Genomic DNA, 22,027 nt, shown 5'->3' with positions numbered 1-22,027 from the left:
TTGCAAAGGTAACACAAAGAAAATACCTTTAGCATATACACAAAAGTATATGAGAAAAGAATCAGAACATATCACCAACAAAAATAATCAACAAAACACAAAGGAAGAAAGTAAGAAGGGAAGAAGGAGGGACCAAAAGAGCTACAAGACACGCAGGAAACATTGAACAAAAAATTGTAAGTCCTTCCCTATCACTAATGACTTTAAATATAAACGGATTGATCTCTCCCACCAAAAAATCAAACAGTAAAACTCAACAAGAGTTTTTAAAAAAATAATCAACAAAATTAACAAACCCTTAGCTAGATGAAGGAAAAAATGGTAAAAGACCTAAACAACATAAAAAATGAAAGGGGGGAGCTAAAAGCAATGCTACAGAAATGAAAAGGTTTGTAAGATAATGCTGTGAACAATCCATGCCAACAGATCAGATAGCCTAGAGGAATGGATAAATTCTAGAAATGCCCAATCTACCAAGATGGGGTCATGCATTAAAGGAGAATATGAAAGACCAATAGTAGAAAAGGAGATCAAATCAGTAATCAAAAACTTCCTAACAAAGAAAAGACCAGGACCAGATGACTTCCCTGTAGCATTCTACCAGACATTTGAAGAATTTAAAAATCTCCTCCTGAAACTCTTCTCAAAAATTGAAAATCAGAGAACACTTCCAATCTCATTCTATGAGACTAACAATACCCTGAGACCAAAGACAAAGGACGACTACCAGAAAAGAGAATTAAAGATTGAATTCTTGTCAAATTCCTTGACAAAATACTAGCAAATTGAATTCAACAGCACATTAAAAGGATTATATATCATGACCAAGTGGGGTTTATTTCTAAAATGTAAGGATAATTTAGCACATAAAAATAAAGAAATGTAAGATACCACATTAACAGAAGGCGGTCGGTGGGGGTGTGGTGTATTATAGTACTAATCAACATACAAAAGTCAGCTGCATTTCTGCATACTAATAATGGATATACAATCAAAAAATAATGAAGAAAACAGTGCCATTTTTTAACAGTATCAAAAACAGTACTTAAAGTGAACCAAGGAGGGAAAAGACTTGTACACTGATAATTACGTGAAACACTGCAGAGAGAAACTAAAGATATAAATAAATAGAAAGACAACCCTTATTCATGGATCAGAAGACATAATATCACTTGGATGGTCATATCTGCAAAGAATTGTATAGAGTCAATGCAAACTCCATCAAAATCCCTAACAGTATTTTTTTTTCAGAAATAGAAAAATTCATCCTAAAATTCATATGGAAACTCAAGAGACCTTGAGTAAGTCAGAATAATATTTATTTTTTTTAATTTTCTCTTTGTCAAAGAATATTTATCTTATTTATTTTTGTGTGGTGCTGGAATCAAACCCAGTGCCTCACATATACTAGGCAAGTGCTCTACCACTGAGCTACAACCCCAGTACCAGAACAATCTTTTAAAATAACAATAGCAGAGAACTCACTCTCTCTTCCTGATTTCAAACTACTACAAAGTGATGACTAAGCTATTTCAAAGCTACAGTAACCAAAATGGTAAGGTACTGGCATGCCAACAAATAGACCAATGGAATAAATCTAAAGCAAATAAAACAAACAAAAAGTGGGTGGAGTTTCCTCAATAAATTAAAAATAGAACTACCATATGATCATAGTTCTGGGTATGTACCCTAAAGAATTGAAAGCAGGGTCTCAAAGAGATATTTGTACACCCATGTTCACAGCAGCCAAGAGGCAGAAGCAACACAAGTGTTCATAGAGAAATGCACAGAGATGCAAAATGTGAATATTATTCAGCTGTTAAAAGGAAGGAAATCCTGTCACTTGTAGCAACATGGATGAACTTTGAAGACATTTTGTTAAGTCAAACAAGCCAATCACAAAAAAAGAGAAATACTTACTGTATGATTCCATTATATGAGGTATCTAGAGTAGTCAAATTTGAATAAAAACAGAAAGTAGAATGGTGGTTTCCAGGGGCTGGTGGGGGCAGAGAGAGGGGAGTTGTTTTTAATGGGTATAGAGGTTCACATTTGCAAAAAATTCTGGAGATCTGTTTCACAATAATGTGAATATACTTAATACAAGTGAGCTGTGCACTTAAAAATGGTAAATAAGATAAATTTCATGTTATGTTTTTTATCACAATTTTTTTAAGGTTGCAAGTGTATGGGGGAAATTAGAGTTAGTGTTTAATGGTACAGAGTTTCAATTTTGCAAGATTTTGGAAAGAGTTCTGGGGATGGATAGTGTTGATGGTTACATGATGATGTGAATGTACCTAATACCAGTGAAATGTACACTTAAAAGAGGTTTTAAGATGGCAAATTTGACTCGTGTATTTTAAGACCAAATAAAAACCTGTGTCACCCTTAACCATAAATTCACCTTAATTCTAATTGTGTTCCACTTTTCTTGATGTAGCACCTTCAGACTCCATTACATAAAATATCCCCAAAGGTATACCAATGTAAGTAAGTAAAATACAGCAAAAGAGGTAGAGGCATGGGGTAGATCAAGGAACCACCACAGGCTAGAAAACTAGATTTGAGACCACATACATAGGAACAATGCCCCAAATCATGTCATTAAATAAATCATAACCATTCATATGCCACTACCACCAGATGCTGTCACTAGCAATACTGTCAAAGCAGTCTGCAGTTCCCTCCTGCAAAAGATTAAAACTCAAAACAACATAATGTGGTAATAGAACAGTCCAATGGAAACTTCCTGTTATCAGAGTAACTTCAAAGAAAATTCCCAGGACCCAATAATATTTTAACATCTTAAAAATGCATTGATACTACTGTTCAACTTTAAAAACAAGAGATTAAATTTACAGAAAGACAAGAAACCTAAAGAGTGTTGTGTTCCAAATTCCTTTCAATGCCCTGAATTTCACTTGACTTTTGTAATAAAAATGCACACTTTTATATGTTATTGTGATCACTGGTCAACTTATCTCCTTCTATTTTTCATTTGATATTATACAAATGCCTTCTGAAGTTCTAGTATGTGGTTAGGTACAATGAAAAATATAATGCCTATTTTTCTCTTAAAATAGCCAGCCTCTAAAATGCCCACCAATATTCCCCACCTTCTGGTACTCTGTGCAGTCTCCTACCAATGTGTACCCAGATTGGTCTGCATGACCAAAACAATTCATCAGAAGTGATGATATGTCAGTTCTAAGACTGGGTTGTAGGATTATGGATCTCTGAGATCTTACTCTGCAGGGAACCAGGTACTGTGTTGTGAGTACAGGAGATTGTGTTGAGGAACCAAATGAATATGTTCAGCCAACAGCAGGAACAGAGGCCTCCAGCAACAATGAGTGAATTTGGAACCGGAATCTCCTTCAATAAAGCCTTCAAATACCTCCAGTTGCAGGTAACAGCTTGACTGAAACTTCTTAAAAGAACTATAGGCCTGGGGATATCACTCAGGAAGTACTTGCCTAGCATGCCCAAGGCCCTAGGTTTCACCCTAAGCAAAGCAAAAACAAACTCACAAAATTTTAGCTAGAATTACCCAAGTTAAAAGCTCCCACAGAATCTGTAGAATTGTTTTAAAAATAATAAATGATCATTTTAAGCTGCTAAGTTGGTGGGCAATGTGTTACACAGGTGAAGATAATTAATGCATATCTCTACCACTTCTGGAGGAAAGGAGAGAGAGAGAGAGAGAGAGAGAGAGAGAGAGAGAGAGAGACAGAGACAGAGACAGAGACAGAGAGACAGAGAGAGAGGGAGGGGAAGAGAGAAAGAGAGGGAGGGAGAGAGAGAGAGCTCGAGAGCGCATATGTGCTGTTCATGCTATAAAATGTTAAATGCCTGCAGTCAGAAGCTGTAGCTTATACTGTCAGAGGATCACAAAAATTTATGAGAAACAGAATGACAAAAAATCGACGTGCTCACAACCTGACCTACTTCACCAGTCACCCCTGGCAGGAGTACCAAAAATTTCCAATGTAAAAGAACAAAAGAATGAGTGTTTTCTAGGTGGGGGGCATGATTGGTTATCAGCCACATGTGACAGCAGCCCACAGGGTTGCAGTAGGTAATGAATGAAAAAGGCAAATACCTGAAAAGGAACATATAAGTTAATGTTTTTTGCATTATAAGCAATAGTTCAAAGTAGTTTCAGAATAAAGGCTAATTCTTTGGTTCACATACCTGGGACATCCAAGGTTGTGCCTATCATTAAAAACCACTGGATCTTAGAACTTAACTGATATTGCTGGAGCTCTGTCTCTCCCTCCCCTCTTTTTTGCTCTATTGTATTTATTTTTTTCAGATAGGCCTTCTCCAAGTACTGAGCAAGATAGTTCCCATTTCACAGTCTCCCAACTTAATAACCTGAATGGAAAATAAACTTTCTCTCAATATCTGTGTATAAATCTCAGGGACAACTGCTTCTAGTCTGTTTCTAGTTGATTTGCCTGCCCTTCCCTGAACCAATCGTAATGATACAGGAAGATGGAGGAACAGGATGGGTCTGAGCCTGGAATACGTGCTACTGAGTGGGAAATGGCATGGGTGCAGGGAGTGGGCAGACAATTCCAGCCCCCATGGAAGAGGGGAACGAAGTGACCCCCAAGGAAGGGATGCTAGCAGATCCAAATAACTAGCCCCCAAAGGGGAGTACAATTGACATTGGAGATGAGGGGCATGAAGTGGTAAGATTGAGTAGGGAGAAGCAAAGAGACCTTATTTTCTAAATAAGGCCAGGCTGGAGGGGCTCTATAATTATAGAGATTTGTTGTTGGGGTGATGGGGGGAGATGGGATGGATTAAAATATGAGGCTCATAGTCATGATACATCTATGTATCATGAAATAGTTTTAAATCTTCCACTTTTCCACAGAGGACTATTTGAAGATTAAATATGAATAAAAATGGATGATGGGAGTGCTATAATTTTCTCACGTAAATCATGAAGTTCAGTGCCATTCGAAAAACATCCCCAAGATAGCTTTGATTTGGTTGGCATGTGACCATAGCCTGAAAAGCTTCGATCGTATCAAAGAAATTCAAATACATGTTTCGCGTATGCTCAAGAAGCTGAGCTGAAGGAAGAGACAAAGTAGCATCAGCCATCCGTTTAGGAGGTACGCAAGCTCCTTCGTCTCCTAAGATCAGTGGGCAGTGTGAGAGTCAGAGACTCCAGGAAACAGAAATGAGATCAAGAGCCAGGACAGAGACAGTGCTTTAAACCCCTAAGTCCAGCAGGAACATGGTGCCTTCTGTCGCTTACCACACAGCTCTTTCCTTCAAAATTGTCCCACATGGTCTTTTCTAAGACACCTACCCACATAGCTCAGCAGTGAGAAGCTACCAGGAGTTGTGTGACCACCTTGGGATGCACTGCCATGAGTCAGGGCTTACCTGTTAGGAATGGAGAGGTTTTGAGGACCTTGGACCCAAATGAATACTAGACACCTGCTGGGACTCAATCCTCTTTCACGTCTGTGAGGTTCATGAGGAAGCAGCACATTCAAGACTCACTGAGATGAGAAATCAAAATACCATTTTATGTTCATCTGAATAAATGCCCAATTTATTGAGAGTGCAGGGGTCTAGGAAGCAAAGGTCTCCAAGGGTCTTTCCTTCCCTATGACACACCAGAATCATCTCACCCTGATCCTGCCACATTAGACAAGAAATACAGTCAAGCATGGTGATGCACACCTGTAATCCTAGCCGCTGGAGAGGCTAAGACAGGAGGAATGCAAATTTGAGGCCAGCCTGAACAGATTAGTAAGACCCTGTCTCAAAATGAAAAATAAAGCGGCTGGGACTGGGGCTCGGTGGCAGAGTGCTTGCCTAGTATGTGCGAGGCCCTGGGTTCGATCCTCAGCACTGCATTCAAAATGATCTAATAAAATAAAGGCATGCTGTCCATCTACAACTACAAAACGATTAAAAAGAAAAAGAAAAAGAAAAAGGGTTAGGATATAGCTTAGTGGCAGAGTGCCCTTGGGTTCAATTCCCAGTATCGGGGGCAGGGGTGAGAAAGAAAGAAAATAAGAAAAAGACAAAATAAAGAAATGAAAGCAATAAAGCATGCTAGGCTATGTTTAGGGAAGAGAAAACGAGAGGCCACATTCTAAGAGGAGGCCCTGACTCAGCTTACCTGTTCCTGCGACATGAAGTAGAAGAGAAAGCTGAATGGGGGATCATTACTGCTCTTGTTAAGTGGGACCAATTTATTTCCTGGAATTTGACCAATCTACTGAACATTCCCCTGTGGGAAAAGGTAAAGACTTGGAGAGAATGGGAGACACAGACTTTCCTGTCCTCCAACACCAGCTCCTCCTAACAAGGGCCATGGACCCACAGTACCTGCATTGCCTGGTAGCTTGTTAGAAAGGCAGAGTTGTGGGCTGGAGCCTACACTGATGGAATTAGAGAACTGCCTTTTTAAGTGAGGTCTCGAGGCAATTCATACATATGTTGAAGTCTGAGAAGCACTGAGTTTCTGACTCTTAGACACATGCTCAAGTTTGCTGTCATTGGATCTTTGATCAGGTCCTAAAACAGTGCTGTACATATGGTCAATAGATAATGAAAGAAGGTTTGGGAAATTCTCATTGGCGCTTATTTACTTCCATTTGAAGGGAAGAGATCATTTCTGAAAAGCTACAACACACTTATCCGTGAGTGGCTCAGACAGAGACAGAAGTGTACTAAAAACAAGCAAATAAAACATTGTCAGACGCACACACAGCTCTGCCGAGTAGGACAGATGGGCATAGTAACTCTCCTCTCACTCCATCCTCCCGCCCATAATATTTCCCTCCCCTTTTCATTCGTGTTCTCCTTCATCTGAACGAGTACTAAGCGCTGGTGTTGCGTCTGCTTTATACATAGTGTGGTACCACGTGGGATACCTGTCTCTTGCAGCCCTGTCCCTCAAAGTAAAACTCTCAGAATGAGGTACTGTACCACTGAGCCAGGACATGGGGCGGGGGTGGGGGAATCTGTTGTGGCACATTGATACTTCTCACCTTTAACGATGATGACCATCTGGTCATGGTAACCCAACTCATGTCTTATTTCCAACAGTACCAAATCCCAGGCCTAGATGCTCACCCAACATCTGTCTTCTGTGTTCCTTTCCACCTGAGTAACTTTGCACACTGGTAATGGTGAAGATTCAGAGCACCCAGCCCCCAATTTCTTCTCTCTGTTCAACTTGATAGACTACTTAAAAGTCAAAAGGGCCAGGGGTTGGCAAACCTTTATGGATTAACTGGAGCTCTGTCACAGCATTATTATGGGATCCAAAGATAACAGAATTTAACCAGCAACAAAGTTACCACCTGTTGAACACTCACAAGGTGCTTGGCAACAACCCTATAGGTAAGAAGCATCCCTTACTTAATAAGTGGAAAATTTTGAGGTTGTCTAAAGTTGAATAACTTGCCCAGGAAATAGCAAAGCTAGAATTCCAGCTCGCACCTGTCTGAGTCCAAAGCCTCTTAACCACTAAACTAAATGAGTGTCTCATTTGTCAGAAACCACCACAGATTGGCTCTGTGAGTAGAGAATCATTTACCCTCTCTGGGGCTAATGTGAGGATCAAGTGGGATTAAAGATGTTAAAGCACTCAGAAAAGTAAGGTACTCAGAAAATGTAAAGTATGCTTTAGTGCATTAAGAGTGTGTCCAACTAAAAGCCCTCTCAGTTCTTTAAAAACAGCAACTACAATTGTGAAAAATATTCACCTGTACAGATATTCCAGTAAATCTGATAAACATTTTTGAGATATATTTTTATTAATCAAATTAGAAAATATTTTTAACAGGTTCACCCTTTATATTGGTAATGCTGTGAACCTGTACACTACTAGCAGAAGCACAAGTTAGTACCACCTTTCAAAAAAGCAAACTGGCAATAGGTTTCAAGACTTTCTTGGTTGTCACAGTGTGTTTCCCAGATCTGCAGCATTAGCGTCACCTGTGAAAACTGTTAGAAATGTGAATTGTAGGGTCTCTCTCCACACCAACTGCATCAGAAACTCTGGGAGTTGGGTACAGCAACTAGGACTTCCATAAGCCCTCTGATGGGTCAAATGCACTGCTCTAAAATCTTGCTACTCGAAGTGTAGGCCTTGGGTGAGTAGCATCAACATCAATCAGAAGCCTGTTAGAAATGCAGAATCTACAAAATCCTCAACCTATTGACCTAGAAGGTGCATTTTAACAAGAATACCAAGTGATTCACATACCTATTAAAGTGTGAGATGCTGCACTGCTCTACAAGTTTTGAAAAAATAAGAGAAAAAGCACTCCAACCTCTACGTTGTCACATAGATGCATTCTTTATTAATACTTTGATATGATTCCTATCAATTGTTTATTACATACCTGTATTTCTACAAAGTGTTCTAATAACAAACATCAGGGGTATGGGACAATACATATAATTTGTTCCTGTCTTTTAAAACTTTATACTATATGTGATTGAATATCCCTGTAAATATTTTTTGTTGCTGTTGTTGTTGTTTGGTACTGGAGATTGAACTCAGGGACCCATGCTTGCTAAGCAAGTGGTAGTTCTACCACCGAGCTACACCCCAGCCCTTGAAGTCTCATTTTAATGGCTGTATAATAGTCCATTGTATGTCTGTCCATAATATATGTAGTCAATTTTTTTATATCTAATCAGATTTTACTATTATGAATACCACATACAGAGTGCTTAATTTGTGTCAGGCACTGGATTAAGCAGTTCATCTATAATTATTAATTTAGTCCTCATAATGACCTTGTGAAATTGTGCTATCATCACCACTATTTTGAACAGCAAGTCAGAGACTTGTCTAAGACCATACTGCTAGTAAGCAGTGTATCTGGGATTTAAATTCAAGCGATCTGGCCCCAGAATCTATGCTCTTAACTTCTTAACTCTCTTTATATTTAAAAATTTGTTCTAATTCTTTTTTCCCTATAAGTAATTGTCAATGTTTAAGAAAGTCTGTGTGTGTGTGTGTGTGTGTGTGTGTGTGTGTGTGTGTGTGTGTGTGTTACTGGAGATGGAGATGGAACCCAAGGCCTCATGTGTTAATTAACACTCCACCCCTGAGTGGAAAGAAAGAAAGGGCACTTAAAATATAGCTGCCTTCTTCACTCCCTACAAAATCAAATCCAAACTCTTCATCCAAAAGCCTCGATAAGGGATGGGGATAGTAGCTCAGCAATAGAGTGCTTTGCCTAGCCTGAGTGAGACACTAGGTTCAATCCCCAGTACTGCAAAATAGCTAGATTAAAAATTAAAGTTTCCATAATTCATCAGAATCATTTCCCACTACTTAGGCCACAAAATCAAACCACTGTGTCCTAAATGCACCTGAGATTTCAAACCTCATGATTCGTATGGGATTTCCTCACTCTGGCTGATATGTCACTCTCTTCTATTTTATGTCCAAATCCTACCCAGCTTTCAACGCCTCCAGATCCACCACTACTCAAAAAGCGCCTCCCCCACTCCTCCTCAGAGGGCTGCACCCAGCACTGTCTATTCCTTCCCAGTGACACTTTCCAAACTCCAACTGGAGCAGTGACTACTGGTGGGTGGTGTATGTTCCCTAGTAGACCGGGAGTTTCTTGAGGGCAGGGGAGTAACCTGCCCATCTCCGTCTGCCTCTCCCAATCCCCAGCAGACAGCTGACCCTTGAGGATGACTAAAAGAATGAAGGAAGGAAGTGAGCCTCCCAAGGAGGGGCACAGAACTGTCTAGTAATGGAAACTGGAACCGCAAACCCGCCAAGCCCGATGACCAACAGTAACAGGTGTTTCCATCTATGTGGTCTGTGATTCATTCTGCACAGCTGCGCACTCACAGAGCGTAAGCCTACAGCCTCCTGGAGTACAACGCCCCACACGCTGACGTGCACACCGTGTTCGGGCCGCCCGGAGACACACCTCGGCGACAACCTGGATCCACAAAAAACGAGGCCCTGCCCCCTTCAGATATTCATGCCTTACTGCAAAAACACCAAGAAGCTGTGGTTGTGTGTTGGGCTCACCGCTGCATCTTTTTGGTTTTTAAGGAATCTCTGGAGGGTGAGCCCGCATGCATCTCGTCGCTGCCCACACACACACACACACACACACACACACACACACACACCACCCTTCCCCCATTCCTCTTTCTGACTGGGCGCGCCTCCGAGGGCTGGGTTGAATGGGAAAGAGCGAGGCCGTCTTTGTCACCAATTCTCCCCTCCTTGGAGCAAGCCAAGCTTCTTCCGGGTCAGTGGCGATCGCCGCCACCCTATCAAGCCCGCGGGTCCCCCAAACCGATTACCCCGGAGCGCGCGCGGGCCGGGTCGCCGCCGCCGGCAGGTTGCGGAGGGGAGGAGGGCGGGGAAGAGGGCGGGCTGCGCGCGTGGGGGAGGGAGGAAGGAGGGAAGCCGCCGAGGGGAGGAGGAGCAGCCTCGGCAGCTGACGAGGAGAATGGGAGTGCGGGGCGACCGACCGCCGCGGGCTGTCACGGCCGCAGAGGAGCCCGAGAGGCGCGGGGCCAGCGCCCGCCGCTTTTAAACCCGGGAGGGCGCGGCGGCGGGCGGATCGCGGCGCGCTCGGGCGGCGGCCGAATGGAGAGGAAGGGCTCGGCGGCCGGGGCCAAGGGGAACCCGAGCCCGCCCGCGGCCGGCGAGGGGCAGCGGCCGCCGCCGCCACTGTGCGTCCCGGGAGGCAGCGGAGGAGCCCCCGCGCGGGGCCAGGCTGGGGCGGCGGCCGAGCCCGCCGAGCTCATCAGGCGCGCGCACGAGTTCAAGAGCCAAGGGGCGCAGTGCTACAAGGACAAGAAATTCCGCGAAGCCATCGGCAAATACCACCGGGCGTTGCTGGAGCTGAAGGGGCTGCTGCCGCCCCCCGGGGAACGGGAGCGGGACTCGCGCGCAGCCTCCCCGGCCGGGGCCCCCAAGCCCGGCCGCCTCACGGAGGAGCAGAGCAAGACGGTGGAAGCCATCGAGATCGACTGCTACAACAGCCTGGCAGGTGAGCCGCGCCGCGCCCCCGGCCCCTCCTCCGGCCGCCCGCCGGGTCTGAGGCCCGGGCCCCCGACCCAGCCCCTCGGGCGTCCGGACCGCTGCGGCGCACCCGCGGTGCAGCCTCCGGGCTGTGACCGTGCCGCTCTGGGAAGGAAGGAACCTGGGAGGGAGGCGCTTGGGAAAAAGTGTGACTTTCAAGATGATGCCTCCCAAAGGCCTTAGACACCTCGCGTCCTTTTCTTTGCATACATCGTTCATCTCGCATTTAAATGGCTGGACGGACAGAAGGCGACTCGCTGGCTGGCGACGGCTGCTACTGCTTACGAGTGGACTTGGGTCCAAAATGCAGAAGCAGCGCCCTAGGTGGGGCCCCTGCAGCCCCTGCTAGCCCAGCGTTTTCTTTTGAGTGGGTACTAAGGGTGGCCCACGCACCTGTCCACTCTCCTCAGGTATCACTGGCTCCAAAGTTGGCCCTCACCCTCCATCCCCAACTAACCGCATCCCTCTGGGAAAGGTCCTTCTCCAAGTTCTTTGACCCCAGCAGCAAAGGGGAGTTTGACAGGATGCCTTTCCAATCTTGAGCAAAATGGATTCCAGAATGCCACTTTCTTCTTTCTGAGCTCTGCTGGAGCTCCCGGTTGCCAGGTGAAGATAGAAGTCTCAAAGGAAACCTAGTTCATGGTTGGTCTTAAACTCTGCTGCATTCTTGCTCTCCTTTGGGCTAAGAATAGATGTACATCCAGAGTTCACTTTGGGGATGAAGTCAAAGTCAGGCATTAAAAAAAATTAATTTAGGCATAGAAAATTTTAAGTCTGTAAAACAAATCCAAAAAACAAACCAGAAAAACGAAGACCCTGGGTCTTCCCAAGGCCTTCTGTGACAAGGTGAGAGTTGTTGGAAGTGGCAACAGCTTTATGTATGAATTACTCTCTCTACCCCTTTGGTAGGATTTTTGGCATGGTCAAGCTTCTCTGACTAAATAAAAGTCCATTTCTCCTAGTTCCTTTCCCTTGAAGTTGCCTAAACTATCTAGCAACTGTTAGAATAGGGTAGCAAAGCTGTAATATGACTGGATGTGGCTGGAATGGTGGATGTGTCTGGGGGCAGGCACATGGGAGATGAAAATAAACAACTGCTAAGTCTGCTCTGTTCCCAAGTGCAGATCTGCTGTGTTCCCTTTGCAGTTTCTAGTACTCATCTACCTCTGCCTTCCCATAATGTCATGTGCAGTATCATCTTTAATCAGGTAAAACCCAGTCCAAGGAAGCACTTTGTAGTTTACAAATTTAAGGGATTAATAGCAATAGTAATAGTAGCAACTTGTAGAAATGGTGGTACTGATAGCATACTCCTACTAATAGCATCAAAGGAGTAGTATAGCAAAGATGGAATTTTTCAATCCATTACAAGATACAGTTTGACTCCTTTTTTTTCCCATAAGTCTCTCGCATATTGGCTGCTGCCTGATGAATAGTTAAAGGGCAGAGCAGCTGTGGGTAAAGGAGAGGTGCTCTGGATCACTAATGCAATGATTTCAAAGTAGTAATGGACCTTTATATTCAGTGTTATCCAGAATATTGTAGAACCATCCCTCACCCCTTATTTTTGGTTACCAGCCAGCGGTTACATTTCTATGGTGAAACCAAAGATGTGTCCTTGGTCAGGCCAGCCTAGCAGGGCGGGACTGATATCTGGACAGCTCCTCCACTTCCATCCCCACCCCCACACACTTTGGAAAACTTCCTTGGTGAGAGAATGGAAAGCAGTAGTAGCAGATTTCCCCATCTGCTGCCTTGGGCACTGGCAAAAGGCAATCCTCCAAAGGCAATCCTCTGGTCATCATAGACTGATACACAGTGTCAGTATTCTCTGGGCCCCTGTCTTCCATGAGCCCAGCCTCGGGTGGTCTGCTGAGCCCCTTACTTCAAAATTTCTTTGGTAGCTCTTAGCCCTGGTGACCAGGAGAAAGAACTGCAGTACCTTGATTTCAAGGCTCTGTTTGGGCTACATACTTCCAAATGTTGTCATGTCTCACAAATAATCACTTTTTGAGTTAATTTTTTGAGTGATTAAAAGATGAGCAATCTCATAATCTGATATAGAGCCAATATCTGTGTCCTGTGTAGGAAATTCAGCAACTGGAAGGAAGGTTCTGCAGAGAAGCAACTTTGGGGAGAATAGAAGCATGGTGTTGTTTTCCCTGGGGCGATGCATAAAATCGGTTACCACTATCTCAGAAACCCCCAGCTAATAGCAAAGTATCCTTCCTGTGGGATTATGGAAGTAACTTACAATATGTTTCCCTTTAGGAAATACCAAAAAGTTTAAAGAAGTAAATACAAAATTACTTCTAATCTCACCACCTAGAGAAATCCACTGTGGTATATTTCCTTCCTGTGTTTTTTTCTTTCTTTTTTTTTTTTTTCCTGCACATAAATGTAAGTTGTTTACAAAGCTGAGACCCTCCTGTATGCACAATCATGTGTCCTGCTTTTAATCCCACTTGTTATGTTGGAAGCATTTTTACATCTCATTAAAATATTTTCATAGTTTTAGATGACAACTTAAAATTTTTAAACGTGTTTACAGTTATTATTGGAGAGAAAGGAAGGAAAGATGATCACTGTTGCTAGAGGTGGAACAGTGCATCCTGGTCCATGAGATACCTTTTCCCCTGGGTGCCTGCTAAAAGGAAGGGGACCAGCCACTGCAGGCTCATTTTGGCAGAAAGGCATCTGACCCTTCCATCAGGGCTGTGATATCAGGTAGGAGCACACCGAAGTCTCTGCCCTCCTTCCACACAGAGCCATGGATAGAGGGAGAGCTTAGGGTTTGGAAGGAACTTGAACTAACTCAGAAGTACCTGAAGAATTAGGCTGTGTTGCTAAGGGCAACTGTGCTCCAAACAAGAGGTAGCGTGAGGTTTCTGGAGGAAACTTAGCTTCAGCGAGCCCCTGTACGCTGCCTGAAACCTCCGAAGGAATGGCAAGGGGGCAGCTAGAATGTGCTAGGAGATGTTAGCCTAGAAACCTATCTGGTTGGCCTGAGGGGCCTGCATGAAACTGCAAGCAGTTTTCAAAAGGCCCCAGGTCATGATCTGACCTAACTTGGATTTGTTTTTGGTCAGGAGGAATCCGGCTAGTTGTGCAAGACCCCTAGATGTGATTTTGCATGTCTTATTTTTTTTTAATTTATTTTTTATTTTTTTAATTTTTTTTAATTTTTTTATTTTTTTGTGGTGCTGGGGATCGAACCCAGGGCCTTGTGCTTGCAAGGCGAGCACTCTACCAACTGAGCTATCTCCCCAGCCCTGCATGTCTTATTTTTAAGAACATCAAGAAAAGAGATGGGAACCATTCTGTTCCTTGAGATTTTCAAATGGTTCTGATGATTATTAGAGAAGATGTTCTGAACTGTCTGGAGAGACTTAGGAATCTGTGCTTACCAAGGCCACAGAGGAAACATGTATTGGCCTGTTGAATGACTCTTGTTGACCTTGAACAAGAAAGAGGACTCCTCTGGGCCTTGGAACCCCTTGAAGGGCAGAGCCTTTTGCTGCACATCTGTTCCTGTGGTGGCCCCATCTGAGGTCTGATCAAAGGGATACAATGCATAATGACTTTGTTGGCATCCTCCAGTGGTATTCAAGACTCAAGTGCCAGCAGGAGAGATGGATGCCAATGGAGCACGACACTGAAACCAAAGGCTGGGACTTGTGCCTCTATCCCTGGCATGCCTTGTGACCTTGAATAAGCCCCTACCTCTTTGTTCTACCCTCATTTTTCTATTTATCGCTATGTCTGAGAGAGTTTTCTTTTCTTGTTTATTTTACCAAAGGGGTAGAGAATACCCCTTGGTCTCAACTGAAACCCCAAGACAGGGGTATGACAGGGCCTTGAAAGAAATCCTCTGTCTGAAAAGGCCTGGGATGGTGCCTTCTGAAAAAAAGCTTCATGGACAGAGCTTGAAGCCATTGGCCCTAGCATCAGGGCAAGTCATATAATTTGCAGGGCCCTGTGCAAAATGAAAACCTGAGACTCCTTGTTCAATAGTCAGGGAAACCATGTCATTAAAAGTCCTGAAAGATAAAACTTCTCTTTCCTTTCTTTCATGGTTTTTCTCTCTCTCATCTATTTTTTATTTGCTCTTTAGCATCCCTACAAGTAAAGACAATTAAAATTTTAAATTATTGGCATGAATTTTACTATTCATCTGCATTTTGTGCATGCCAGTTTCAAATGAAAATATCAAAACACTTGTATGTGGAATCATAACAATTAACACAATTCTTATTTTGTAGCTCATACACATGTAAGTAATTTATTCTTACTAGGATAGTGAAAATGCTGCACCAAATGAACTTTTAAAATCTGTCTTCTCTGTATGTCTGCTTTGTGGGCATATTTTATATACACGCTTTCTGCCGGGCTTTGGAAAGGTAAAGGAGCTATAGGTTACCATACCCTTTCCTTTTGTCACAAGTGGTGAACTAGTGTGGAAAAGTAACACAAATAAGGAAAGATGTGATGGGGATCCTGGGGGGGGTTGTGTTTCTTAGGACACTGCGTTTTCTTTCTGCATTTGAAGGAATTTCTGATTTAAAGGAAGAGTGTGGCCTCCTGGGACTGTCAGCACGTCCACTTACTTAGTTGTAGATAGATTACCTTTTTCTTGAACTTCCACCGAGTCTTGAACTCTCATGCTTCATGAGTCTACTGGAATTCTGTGTTCAGGGGGCATGGTAAATGCATACTGAATGGGGCTACATTCACACCTGTTGCCTCTGCTCATGCCCATGTTTCACCGGCCCATCACATTTCACGCTCAAAACACTAGTTCAGTGATAAAATTACTAACAACTTCAAGAAGGCAACAGAAGTACATCAAACAGTAGAGAGCCCTTCCGAGTATGAGACCCTCTGCAGCCACATCTGTGGCCTACTCGTGAAGGCAGCCCTTTAGCGGGACACCAAAAAATGAATAAATGTCTACATCTGAGGTAGACAAAATGAGATACAGGTTCTGAGGCAGATTCCTAAAAACAAAGGGTACTCAACAGAAACTGGTATAGAACCAGAGAATCAAGCATGGAGATAGATGAATTACAAACGCAAAAACTCAATATTGAAAAGAAAGTCAGAGCTAAAGACAAGCAGTAGCCTTGGAGCTGGAAAACTCATTTTTTTTCCTGGGGTCAAGGTTGGTCAAAGGAAGTGCAAAAAAAAAAGGGGGGGGGGTCTCTTACTAAGATGCTCAGCCAGGATCCTGCCACTTGGAAGAGAGAGTTTGGCCAAGCATTGTTGATCCAGGACAGTTTCTTGGATAGTACCTTGGCCAATAAATCTTAAGGACCCTGTAAATGTAGCTTCAAAGACCATCTTCCAAGGAAGGATGTGAACTCAAAACTTGGAGAATGCTTACTGGGAAGGTACTGGGAAGAATATTTTGAGTTTAAACTTTGGCTGAGTTTCTGAAACATCTTAGTCCACCTCCGATGGCAACATGTTAAGTGGTTTTTAGCCAGAAACTCTGTAGGACATCTCAGAATTAGACTCCCTACAGCCAAAATATCCAGGAGCACCCCATCCAAAATAAAAAGACTTGGCTGCAACGTAGACAGAGAGAATGACCAAGTTATGGAAAAGCCTAAATTTGCACCTAGAGCTTCTCAGGTTTGGAGTGATCTCCAGGTACAAGTTCTCTCCGTCTAGCTGTACTCTCTCACCACCAGTCTGTGCTTACTCCAAAGAGCTAGGGTGAAAACAAAGCATTTCGAACAAACTACCAGAGAATTCCCAATTCCATTTGGTATGTCAGATGTCCATGTTTGGAACAGAGTTTTCCATTTTCACCCAAGTGATTAGGATGGATCAGTCCCAACCACTGAGCAGCAACCACAAGTGCTAGCACAAACAATGGGATCAGACATTAAAAGACCAAAAATAATACTACAGAAGATTAAAGCAGTTGAACCTTTCTAATGAACTTGCACTTCCTTGATATTGCACCATTAGCAGTGTAAAGTTCATTACCTGTCTCTTGTTCACATATACAGTTTCATGTCAGCATCAAAATGAGACCATGTCCAGTAGGACCCCAAACCAACAGTTCCTCAGTTGTTGTTGTAAGGGAGCAGGATGTTAAGTGCCAAGAAGGGCTGACTTGATCTAGAAAAGTCCCACGTTGAAATAGATCCAAATGGACCTCCCCTTCACCTGTCTGTCTAAAGGACTTTAAAAAGCATCCCAATTTCACAAAGGGCTTACACAGAGGAAACTGTAGCACCACTGTTTTTCTTCCATGTCTTTTCTTCATGGAAAGAACAAAAGTACAATGTGGTGTTAACTAGTAGCTCAAGTTATTAAAGAGAAAATTCTGAGGGCAGATTTGGATGTAACCCCAAACCTTACATAGTGCATGATTTCCTTGTCAACATTGCCAGCTTGTCATCCAGCAAGAGCTAGGCATTTCCAGTAATAGGGGTACTCACCACCACCAAACGTGAACATTGGACAACCACCATTTCTAAAACAATAACCATAAGAATGATAAAAGTAACAGTAATGACAGAAAAGACTACCATAACGACCTTGGCACATAATAGGTACTCCACCAATGTGTTCAAAATGAATGAAAATGCCTATCTCATGTTAAGGAGCCAATAAATCCATTAGTATTTATTGAGCACCTACCATGTGCTAGGTCCTGAGCTTGGGGACTGGACAGAGAGAAATGAAAATGATGGGCAAGGCCCCTGTCTTCAATGAGCTTACATATTTATAATTTCAAATTTCATTTGATCCATAGATCTTTGTAAGAGAGAAAGCTCAACCTTGGAACAGTTCATTCATTTGCCCATGGTCATGTAGTACCATGTGACAAACTGGGATTTCTTACCTGCTGGGTCTGTAATTCCAGAGCCTGCAATTTTAGCCATTTACCGCACAGCTCCTTTCTTAGGTACTAAGATTTTTCTCCTTGAAATTTCTCTTGATCCATATTCTCCCTTGGAAGCAACACGGAATACATCTCTTGCAAAGATGTATCACTGTTACGAGGACAAGCCTTGACATTTTGAGGACAGCTTCCTTGCCCATCATTTCTTCTGGAGACTAAACATTCCTTTACTGTGCTTGTGCCTTGTGGGATTAGGATTCCCATTCTATGGCCATCCTGGGTGGTTAAGTGTCCTGCATTCTGAAAACAGGGCATAGTATCCCTAGGTTCTCCGCTGTCATTAAAAAGGTCACCTGAATTTGTGTGGATAAAGAAGAATGAGGAGCCCATGAATCAGAACATTTAATAGGCATAGAAATTGCAGAAGCCCTATCCACACCTTTCCCTCTTCCCTTCCCGCCTTGCTCCCAAGTGTGTGCATTCCAGTTGGGAGGGCTTGAGAAATCTAAGTGGCAGTATGACGAGTAGGTGTTCATTTTAGCCATTAACCAAGACACCTCTCTCTCTCTCTCTCTCTCTCTCTCTCTCTCTCTCTCTCTCTCTCTCTCTCTCTCTCTCTCCCCCCTCCCCCCCCCTCTGGTGCTGGGGATTGAACCCAGGGCCTTGTGCATGCCAGGCAGGCACTCTACCAACTGAGCTCTACCCCCAGCCCAAACATTCCATTCTTTAAGAACACAGCAGAAGGGGCTGGTGCTGTGGCTCAGTGGTAGAGCACTTGCCTAGCATGTGTGAGGCACTGGGTTCAATCCTTGCTTGGGAGATAGCTCAGTTGGTGGAGTGCTCACCTTGCAAGCACAAGGCCCTGGGTTCAATCCCCAGCACCGCAAAAAACAAAAACAAACAAACAAAAAAATAAATCCTCAGCACCACATAAATATAAACAAATAAAATAAAGGTATAAAAACACAATAACATAATTAAAAAAAAAAAAAAAAAAAAACAGCAGAAGCCTGGCTTAGTATAAAGGGACCTGGACTACAAGTTCTGTCTTCGACTTGCTATGCGTCTCTGGCCTCAGAATTTTACCTCTTGGGCCATGCATGCTTTTCTGATTTATAAAAGCCCAGGGTTGGATTCCAAGATCTCCAAGGTCCTTCCCAGCTCTTAAAAGATAAATCCCCCATATTATTCTTTGCTGAACTATGTGGCCATTACAATATTACATAGACTGTAGTAGTTCTAAGTGTGCTTATAGAGACCAGTCTCCAAAACCTAATAGAATATAAAAAGGCAGAGTGCAGAACAGTGTTTGACATGACTTCCTTTACATAAAATTTAAAAAGAAAATAAATATATATGCTATGACCATATTTACATTGGAGAAGATTATCTGAATCATACCAGGGAAGCAGTTAATAGATTGCCTTTGAAAAAAGAAACTGAACAGAGAACTGCTTTTTATTTTAAATCTTTCTGTCATGTTTGACTTTTCTCACTATATGCCACATGACTTCAATTTTTTAAAGAGAAATGATGACATGGGTTGTCTATGTAGAGAAATTATGAGTGGTTTTTCTTTCTTTTTATTTACTTGAAGACAATCTAACTAATAAAAGCAATTTTGACTGCTATTCTGAGTCTTACCTAAGTCTTGACTATCCTTGTCAGACAGTAACAACAAAGACGTCAAAAAAAGTTATCCCAGGACTGATAATAGGACTCACATCCTTTTCTGCAGTGCCCACCACCCCAAGCCACATACAGAGCTAGATCCTAGGAGCATGGTACCCCACAGGGCAGGGGATGCCCCCTCTGGGATTCCACTGCATATTAGCAACACTTTGAATCTACTGGTGAGGCAGGGTAGAGAGTTAGGTCAGAGCCTGTGCTATAAACTGGTTCTGGACATTACGATGTATCTCCAGTGTTTGGGAAAGAATGGTATGAGTGTCCATCTCTTGCATCAGCCCCTGCATCTAGGAGATCCTGCCTATAGGTAGCTCAGAAGGAGCAGCCAGATCACCCAGAAAGAAGCCCTCTTATGCACTGATATTTACTGGACACTCGCCATGGCTCTCCACAGCCCAAACCTAAACCCCCTGTTCATCTCAAAACACAGAGTGGAGGCCGGAGTCAGGAGTCCAAGTTCTGCTGCTAACCTGCCCTGTAACTCAGCAAGTCACACGTCCCTGAGCTTCATTTTCCCCATGGGTAAACACTGGGAGTTGAATCACATGATCTCCAAGTCCCCTTTCAGAAGCGTTGAACCATCCAGGATTTCAAAGGGCTTCTAACCTTTCTCCCTACTTTGACCTGTCTCTCAGGAAACAGTCAGATTTAGGGAGAGAATCTTCCAGTTTTGCTTGGGTGGTGACAAACAACAATTCAAAGACATCAACCGAGATCTCCAGCCCAACCCTTGCAAATCTGGGGCATAAACCAAAACAAGGACCTCACAACCTTCAGTGATACTAGGATTGAACTTTAGGTTTCTGAGAAAACAACATAAAGGGGCTTCACTCAATATAAATTGTTATCTGAGCCCTGGAATCTAAATCAGTGACCCCAAATACTACCTATTGCTGTTATATCTTTCCACATGATTAAAAAATTCAGACTTTGACCAAGTAGACATTCAGCATCAGAATCCTGGCAATACTGGCTACATTAGGCCAGGAAGTCCCCGTGGCAAGGAAAGAAAAATAAGCTTTTGAGAACTGGACAAGCGAGGGCAAGCATTTTGGAAAACAGGTGCCAGCTGTGATAGCATCTCAGAGAGTGACCATCCTTAGCCCAAGGCTGGGAGTCGGAGCCAGATCTGAGGGTTTGGGGATGTGATCCTGGGCATGTGGCACACTCTGAGTCAGAATTGAGCTTCCTTCTCTATAGGACCTGCACCCCCTGGTTACGGAGACCACACCGCACTGGAGACTTGAGTGGACTCTTCTCTGATAGTAATACAGGAAGGGCTGTATCCCCACGTGTGCCAATGGGGACAGGCAGGAAGAGACAGCACAGAGGAGAAGATGAGCAGCAGGTGTAGACCTCAGGAAACCCAAGGGCCATGTGGCATAATGGGAAATGGTCTTTACTTAGTGTGAGAGGATCTGCATTTGAATTCTGGCTGCCCCACTCATTACTCCATTGACCGGGACAGGTCAAAACCTCTATAAGCTTCTGTGTCCATTACTGCATGAGATGCACGTCCACCCCCAGGATTGTGGTGGTGGTTAATCCAATGATACAGGCTCATATGCCTAGCACAGTGCCTGGCACATAACAGATGCTCAATAAATGATGATCCTGAGTAAATCTGACTCCTGCTCTAATATGTATGAAGACAGAAAAATATATGGCAGGAAAAGAAGAAAGGACACAGCTAAGGGAGGCTTTGGGGAACCTGGGGAGCAAGTGAGCAAACGAATGAGAAGGAAAGAGGGGTCAGGGAAGTTGCATCTCCTTAAGTGACTTGGAGGTGTGCCAAGTGTGATCCAAAAGCCTTTTTGGTGTGGTAGTTTCCTTCAGAGCCAGGGAGGTAGAGGGAAGGAGCAGGTGAGCTCCAACAGGACCAGGGGCCTGCCCTCAGAGCCTGTGTGCCTTCCATCTTTTCAGATTCAGGTCAGTCCAGAAAGCATTCAGTAACTGCTGGATTCCAGGTAGAGTTGTCTCCAGCCTGCAATCGTGCGCATCTCAGTTACTGTGCCTGTTCTCAGCCTCTTTCCATACTCTGCCCCAGGGTCTTCCCTGTCCCTTCCTTTGAACTGATCCAACTGGGTAAGGCTTTCAGGGTCTCTCACAGGTGAGATCTGTTTGGAGTCTGACAGCAGAGAGTAAGGGTTCATGGGGAGGATCTAGGCTGTGATCAGCTGGGTCCCCAGGGGAGCTTAACCAGGAAGCAAGCAAGCATACAGGAAGGAAGGGGAATCCAGGAAGGCAGAGCCCAGGGGTGGGGGATCATGAGACCGGCTCCTCGTGCTTGCACTGCCTCCTCACTGGTGCCAGCTCCCTCAGAAAGTCCCGGCTTTGTCAGGCCTCCTGGGAGTGAGACCACTAGTGGTTAATGTCCCTTGGGCCCCCAAATGGGTGCTTCTTCACTAAAATGGCCC

At 43.7% G+C, this 22,027-nt stretch overlaps 2 protein-coding genes across 2 annotated transcripts in view; one reads left to right on the top strand and one right to left on the bottom strand.

Annotated features, from left to right (window-relative positions):
* MED6 (mediator complex subunit 6) overlaps positions 1–5,409 on the bottom strand; it is a 70,488-nt gene extending 65,079 nt beyond the window's left edge. Inside the window, exon 1 of the mRNA XM_079127155.1 lies at positions 5,279–5,409. The gene's annotated coding sequence lies outside the window, so the exon portion shown is untranslated. The remainder of the gene's footprint in view (positions 1–5,278) is intronic.
* Positions 5,410–10,421: 5,012 nt separating this feature from the next.
* The window catches only part of TTC9 (tetratricopeptide repeat domain 9), a 32,460-nt gene continuing 20,854 nt past the window's right edge, over positions 10,422–22,027 (top strand). The window contains exon 1 of the mRNA XM_079127161.1: positions 10,422–11,030. Within this exon, the coding sequence (XP_078983287.1) occupies positions 10,625–11,030 (406 nt within the window). The 5' untranslated portion in view covers positions 10,422–10,624. The remainder of the gene's footprint in view (positions 11,031–22,027) is intronic.

Source organism: Sciurus vulgaris (assembly GCF_902686455.1).
Source record: "Sciurus vulgaris genome assembly, chromosome: 2".
NCBI lineage: Eukaryota > Metazoa > Chordata > Mammalia > Rodentia > Sciuridae > Sciurus > Sciurus vulgaris.
Note: the sequence above shows the minus strand (reverse complement) of the source record. Positions and strands in the feature narration are given on the sequence as shown.